This window comes from Arachis ipaensis, chromosome B6 (assembly GCF_059453495.1).
Source record: "Arachis ipaensis isolate K30076 ecotype BB chromosome B6, ASM5945349v1, whole genome shotgun sequence".
NCBI lineage: Eukaryota > Viridiplantae > Streptophyta > Magnoliopsida > Fabales > Fabaceae > Arachis > Arachis ipaensis.
This window is the reverse complement of record NC_142441.1, coordinates 143356567-143364615: the sequence shown is the minus strand read 5'-3', so window position 1 is coordinate 143364615 and position 8049 is coordinate 143356567. Positions and strand designations below refer to the sequence as shown.

Below are 8049 nucleotides of genomic sequence, written 5' to 3'. Positions count from 1 at the left end.
AAGATGGGCCTATCTCATTTATGTTTTGCCAACGATATTATTTTTTGGGGAAGCTTCGTTGGAACAAGTGGAGATAGTCAGAGGTATCCTGGATTTTTTTTTGTAGAGTATCTAGACAGAAAGTTAGTTTCGTGTGCTGTTCTTTGATAACATTTCTTTGGATAGAAAGGTTGAGCTAAGTGGAGCGTTAGGCAGGCGCCTAATCCCAAATCTTTGCAAGTACTTGGGAGTACCCCTCCTACTTGGTCGTGTGAAGATGGGTGATTTCCAGTTTATGGTGGACAGGATGACGAGTCGCTTAAGCACATGGAAATCCCGCAATCTTTCCTTGTCAGGCAGGGTTACTTTGACCCAATCAGCTTTAGCCACTATTCCATCCTATATCATGCAAACTATGCAGATCCCATTGTTTGTTTGCGATAAAATTGATTCTATCTACAGAAACTTCATTCGGGGTGGTGCCAATTTAAGTAAAAAGCCACATTTGCTGAGCTAGGGGAAAATGTGCTCACCTAAGAACCAGGGTGGTCTCGGTCTTAGATCGGCAAGAGTGCTGAATACCGCCAACGTGATAAAACTAGCTTGGAAGCTCCTACACAACCGAAAGGACTTATGGGTGAGGGTGTACAAGTGTGGAGAGGATCTTATTCCCATCATTAATAATTTCACGTCTTGATAGGCCAAGTGATATGTTGGATGAGATTGTGAGCGAGTCTACAAATGAAAACCGTTGGAACTAGAATTGGATTAGGGATATCCTTAGGATTGGATTCCAATTTTATCTACCAAAAAGCCACCTGAACTTGGTTTGGGGATGATCTTATTGCTTGGTCCCCAAATTCCAATGGAGAATTCACCATTAAATCAGCCTACAACTTATATGTCAATTTCTTGGAGGATCAGAGAGCCGTTGTCTTTGATAAAGTTTGGAGGATGGTTGGTCCACAGAAACTCCGTATCTTTGTGTGGCTTGTGGCAAACGAAGCGTTATTGACCAATGATCTTAAATACCATCGACATATGGCATCAGATAATCTTTGCGCTCACAATACCTGGATGAGCATAGACAATAGACTAAGAGGATCTTAGTTCTTCCAGCAACAGCTTCATACCTGACTCCTCAAAAATCTATCCGTCCAGTCCCATCACAAAGCGGCTCCCTGTCCCCTCCTGTTTGTGATGAGTAAGTTAAGTACTCTTTGGTTTCGGCATCATAAATTTATTTTTGAACCAACCATCTTCCTGCGTGAAGATTTATGGCATGATACTACTTTCTTTTTTGTTAAGGATTTATCATCTTGTCCAAGAGGAAGTGGTGTGGTTTACGTGTAGCAACACAGGTTATTTTCTTTCCTCCCTAATCTCCATCCCCAATTTCTTCCATTCCTTATTTTAGCAAAAAAATTTTAAAACGTTGATTTTAAACGTGATAGGAATATTTATAGAAAAAATGCTCAAAGGTAAGTATAATTTATTATTTTTTACAAATATTTTAATCATCAATTAAATTTTTTTAGTCTAACAATCTAATAATATATTTAGCCTATATTTTTAAATATTGATTAACTGCTGATCAAAAATAATAAATTCTACTGGTACTCTAACATATATATATATATATATATATATATATATATATATATATATATATATATATATATATATATTTGTGTTACATTTTGCTTTGTTAAAATTCTTATTCAACTAATTAGATTGCAAAAATGCGTAGAAAATTAACTTTTAAATTAGTGGATATCAATTTTTTTTCTTTTATTATCAAAATTACATTTTTAACTTTTACTATTTATAGGATTTAGGATTTATAATTTTAAATTTAAAGCGAGTGGATAAAGAAGAGATAAAATGATAGTGGTATTAATAATTAAGAATGGTATTAAAAGGAAGAAAAATTAAAGAAAAAGTAAAAAAATTGTGAATGAGACCTTTTTTTTCAAATAGTTAAAATTGGCTACTAAAAATTAATTTCCTAATTAAATTCATAAAATAATTAAAATGCATCCAATGAAGTTTGATAAACTTTTGGTTTTTACATAATAATATTATTATTATTATTATTATTATTATTATTATTATTATTGAGTTGACTTGTTCGTTTCAATGGTAGTTGGATTCCTACAATGATTTATGTGAAACAAAAATAAAAGATAAAGATCATTATCGACCATACATCATTTTTTTTTACACACATTTTTTCTTTGTCATAAATGATGTGTGGTGAATTATGAGAACAATTAATCAATGTATAAATATCAGTTTCGACAATTGTTATCTAAACTTACCCACATTGTTGTTGTCATTTGTTCAAGAAGGACAAATACCTATGCTCTTACTACAACTTAAAAACTAAGTAATATTCTCTACATTCATGTTAATTTATCCTTTAAAATTAAACTTGTTTATTTAAACACATGTTAATTATGCCCCCCTTTCTTCACCTACCTGTTCCTTTGATATGTGTCACTATCTACATTTATACCAAGTCTTCTTTTACCTCCTATTTCTTCAACTGCCATTTAACCCAACTTTTCATTTTCTTTGTCGACCTCGAAGACCTATCATTCACTAAATTTGATGCAGAAGTTCCTTAGTATAGGCAAATTATATTTTAAACTAATAGCACTAAAACAAATCAATCATATATATATATTACTTTTGGAAAATCCTAGATTAGGGGTGGCAATGGGTAGGATAGGGTAGGGTTTGGAGCCAACCCTAACCCTACTCGCGGGTTGAGATTTTTATATAAACTCAACCCTACCCTATCCGCGGGTTGAGAATATCTCAACCCTAACCCTACCCGCTCTTAACTCGGGTACCCGACCCTACCCGCGGGTTACAAAAAAAGATGCAACATTATTATATAACTTGATGATAATTTAAAATAGAAGTGACTTTTATGTAAAAAAAAGTTTATTAAGTTATCAATTAATGATCTTTTTTTAATGACTAAGGATCTTTTGCATTTAGTGAGAGGTCTTTGGTTCAACATCACTTAAAACATATTTTTATATAAATATATAACATATACATATATAGGGTGCGGGTTAGTCGGATAGGGTTGAGGCTCAACACACCCTACCCGACCCGCACGAAAACTCTACCCGCACCCTACCCTACCCGCTGCGCATCGGGTTGGCAACCCTACCCGACCGGGTGGGGTCAGATTAGGTACCCGCAGATAGAGTACATATTGCCACCCCTACTCTAGATGGATAATGATGATAAATGGAGAAACAGGGATGATGAGGTTTGTAAGATGACCATGATAAGTGGAATGGACAATTGTGTACCATGTATAAATATACAAACAAATATTCATCCTAATATATGACTACAATTCTCCTAGGTATGTAATTAATTAGGGGTACAACAACTACACCCTACTGATAAAAAAAAGCCCATTAAGAAGGAAAACAGTATCCCAAACTCGAGAGTCATTATTCTAATTTTATTTTTATTCTCGTTCACAGTAAAAAAATTCATAAAAAACAAAAAGAAACAGTCGACAATTACAAAAAAAAATATTTGAAACGTAATAAAAAAAATTTTTAATTTTATCCAAAAGTTTTTTAATTATAATAAAGAAGAATGTATTCTGAATATAAAAACATTCAAAACATAATGAAAGTGAGATATCTAAAATTATTTTAAAAATATTCAAAACATAACAAAAATATATTCAAAATATAAAAAATAAAAAAACATCAAAAACTATGAAAAAAAAATTAAGTTTACTACATATATAGTTGGTTATCTATACTTTTTTATAATCAACTTAGATTAAACTTTTTTTTTTCACTATTCTATAGAATAAATTCTAAAAAAAATGTAATTATATATTAAGAAGAAATGGTTTAAATTGTTAGATGACTTAGGAATCAGTCACCAAAAAAAAAATGACTTAGGAACCAATTTTTTTTTTAAATTTATTTTGGCATAAATTTATCTATAAATCTCACTAGATTTATTTCCGTAAGAGTTTTAAATTGATAACCTTTAAATGAATATAACCCTAATACTTAAATTATTAGCTGTGTTATAGTGCTATACAATTATATTAGATGATATAATTAAAAAGAAAAATATTGTGTAAATGGTAAGCTTTTAAATTTATATACTGTTTTTATTATCCGTTGAATGACAAGTGGAATTTTTTTCATTTTTGGTAAATATTTTAACATAAATTTAACTATAAATCTCACCCATCTAAATTTTAAAAGAGTTTTAAATTGATTATCTTTGAATATAATAAATTATTCTTGATGCTTAGTAAAGAGATACTTTATATTATGAATGTTAATTTTTATATGGTAATAAATAATTAATGATGTCATGAATGTCTAAATCAAACCTTAAATGGTAAGACTCATGAGTATTTAGTACTTTAAATTGATGCTCGTGAGATTTTCTAACAAAAAGTTTGTAAGTCCGTAGCACCATATTTCTATACAAATGTTTTACATGAGAATTATTCTTTGTTAATTTAATTTTACAATATTACTTTCCAAAACCAAAATTCATCATCACCGATTATATGACCATTTGAAAGCACAATAAATAACTTCAGTTTAAACTATTGATGTTACATATATATATTGAAATTATAACTCTTTTAAAATATTTATTATTGAAATAAGGACTTATGATATCACAATTCTAATATAAAATAAAACACAGATAATTTAATTTATATATTTAGTGTGAGTGATTTATCAGTAACTAAAATTGAGCGTACATGAAATATTTTTTCAGTTCATTCCCTTAGTAATAGGAACATGTTTTTCTTTCCCATTATGATAAATAAAGAGAAAAATAAAAAAATAAAAAAATAATTAAATACTCTAATTTAAGTGTTCCCTTGTCCCCTTCAAGCGCAAATAAACACACTTCTCCTTCTCTCTCTCCAGTCTTCCACTCAAAGCCACTACTTCTCACACTTTGTGCCTCAAACACGCTACACTCTCTCACTCATAACCATTGCCCTTATTTCCCCTTCTAACTAATCCAGAACATTATTAATTACTCTTGCAATCTAAACACACGCATATATAGATAGATACAAATTAAAATATTCAAAACCAAAGATGGAAACACCAAGTTTTTTTCAAAACAGCTTCTGCTCTCAATTCACCTCTGATGATGGCGACAACAACAATAACAATAACAACACCGCTGTAAGCACAGGAGACAATTTCATCGTGGAAGATCTCCTTGACTTTTCGAACGATGACGGTATCATTGCCAACAATAACGGTGTTGTTGCCACCTTGGACTCTGTCACAGGAAACTCTGGTTCAGCCAATTCCTCTAATACTACCGTTGTTGAAAGCTGCAATTCCTCCTCCTTCTCTTTCTCTGGTTGCGAACCCAGTATCATTGCGGATATTGGTAGTCGGAGTCTTGTGGATGGTCATTTCTCTGGTGAACTTTGTGTTCCGGTATATTATATATTTTAAATATATCTTAGTCATATATATAATTCTCTTCTTGTGTAAAAGATGCTTTATATAGACAAAATAATCACTTTAATGTTAAGTAAAATGAAAAATTTTCATACTTATGAAATAAATTTAATTGAATGATGGTATAAAATGTTATATATATAAACTTTGGTTTTTCATGAATGTTTTCTTTTTTTTTCTTTGAAATTGATGGCATTGTAATGAGAATTCTTTAGGTTTTTTTTACAAAGTAAATAAAAGTTTTTCCTCTATTTCATGTATAAAGATCTTTCATATTAATAAATAAATACCTAATGTTACAACTTTTTTTAATTTTAAAATTTTAATTTTTAAAATTAAAAGTATCATATAGATTATTAATGTACTCACAAAATGAATCAAATAAAACAAAAATTATCATTTTCTCTTTTCAACATTGAATAATTTTTCTTGTAGAATATTTATGATCATGTTTGTTTTTGTTATTTTTGATATCATAGATCCTTCTGAAAAAGTACATGCATGTTTTAACATTGTGAAAGTTATAAAATTTGATTTCTTTTATTATTTGTTTTTGTAAAATTTTTCAAGAAAGGTAAGATTTTATTAAAATTTTCAGTAGATATAACAGATTACTATGTATGAAAACAATTTTTTTTAGGCCAAAAATAGTGTTGCCTAAAAAAACTACTGCCAAATGTAGTGAATTAAATTTTGTAGAGGATTGTTAAACTACGCTTTTTTTTTTTTGTTTCTTTTGTATATGTGTTGAAGTAAAACCTTTTTATTTTTAATTTTCATTTAAATAAAGAACATTGGTGTTTGAATTTTCATTTTTTAAATTTTATTTTTTGCTTATATATCACATTTTTTCCTTCTCAATCCAAGTATCTCTTAAATTTTTATTACAAAAATTTTATAAATTATTAAATCTAGTTATTAAACGTAATATTTTTTTCAAGTATCTCTATCTCCTTTGTAAAGTTATTCTGTACAAACAGAATATTAATTTTATGTATCTGTATATATATATTTACATGTTTTATTTGTTTTTTAGTTGAATAATTAATGGCAACAAAATAATCAAATTTTTATGAATGCAAACAAAAAAATCTTTATATTTTTCTACTTTTATTTATATTTTAGTTATAAATGTGAGTTTTGATTAAATTATTTATAAAGTTTAGTTATACATATGATGTCCAACGTAGCACAAATGGTCACTTCTTATTAATTTATAATTATAATATTTAGTAGATAAAATAAAAAAATATTATTATTAAAGAAATATTTTTAATATTTATTTTTTAAAAAAAATAATTAGACAAAATAAATGAACATTATTAACTAACATAAGCATTGGTAGTATGATACTATGATCTATATCATTGTGTTTTTAATCAAAACAGAGAACTATACAATACAAAAAGAGGTACATCTATATTTATTTGTACTCCTAAACATAGATATCTCTCTTACTTTTTGTATAATTGTGAAGAATTATTATTAAAAGAATACCAAACTAATACATGTATTTATGGTTTTAAAATTTAAAAGCAGTATGACGACCTGGCAGAGTTAGAATGGCTTTCCAATTTTGTGGAGGAATCCTTCTCCAGTGAGGATCTACAAAAGATGCAACTCATCTCAGGAATGAAGAGACCAAACGATGATGCTTCATCGGAGGCCCACAAGTTCCGCGCAGAGCCCAACAGAAAAAGCCCAATATTCAACTCAGAAGTGTCAGTGCCAGCCAAGGCCCGTAGCAAGCGGTCTCGTGTGCCTCCATGCAATTGGACTTCGCGCCTACTGGTACTCTCTCCAACTCCGACTCCCACAACGTCATCATCATCAGAACCTGATGTGATGGTCCCTATTTCTACTCCAACTCCAGTGTCCTTCACTATTCCGGTCACCGGAAAAAAGCCGGGGAAGACAACAGGCAGAAAAAAAGAAGGTGGGGATTGTGGTTCTGGTGATGGTCGCAAGTGCTTGCATTGTGCTACGGACAAGACACCGCAGTGGCGGACTGGGCCCATGGGCCCTAAGACGTTGTGCAATGCTTGTGGTGTGAGGTACAAGTCAGGCCGTCTTGTGCCAGAGTACAGGCCCGCGGCAAGCCCAACGTTTGTGTTAACTAAGCACTCTAACTCACATCGAAAGGTTTTGGAGCTTCGTAGACAAAAGGAGATGATGAGAGCACAACAACACCATCATCAACACCAACAACAGTTCATACAACATCATCATCATCACCAGAACATGATGTTTGATGTACCCACAAACGCTGATGATTACTTGATCCACCAACATGTTGGGCCCGATTTCAGGCAGTTGATTTAGGTGATTTGGTAGGGTAGAACGATAATGGAGGCTCAGGTAATTTAATCTGTAGTGGATCGGAGTAAGGTATGTCAGGAGAGAATGTCACTCTTTTTTTTTTCTTTCAATTTTGTTAGGGATAAGTTTTCTTCCTCACTTGAAATTTGAGTTCACATAGACTAGTTTAATCATGACCCTAAGGTTTGTTCAAGTTGTTATTGTTTAGGCCATATTTGGCAAACTCCAATTATCAAAATTTCACCGA

General features: G+C 30.7%; 1 protein-coding gene across 1 annotated transcript; it reads left to right on the top strand.

The window, feature by feature from the left end:
- Positions 1-5105: 5105 nt before the first annotated feature.
- Positions 5106-7805, top strand: LOC107648464 (GATA transcription factor 9-like). The gene is made up of 2 exons (XM_016352319.3): positions 5106-5459; positions 7023-7805. The coding sequence occupies exons 1-2, from the start codon at positions 5106-5108 to the stop codon at positions 7803-7805; spliced, it is 1137 nt and encodes a 378-aa protein (XP_016207805.1).
- The last annotated feature ends 244 nt before the right edge of the window (positions 7806-8049 follow it).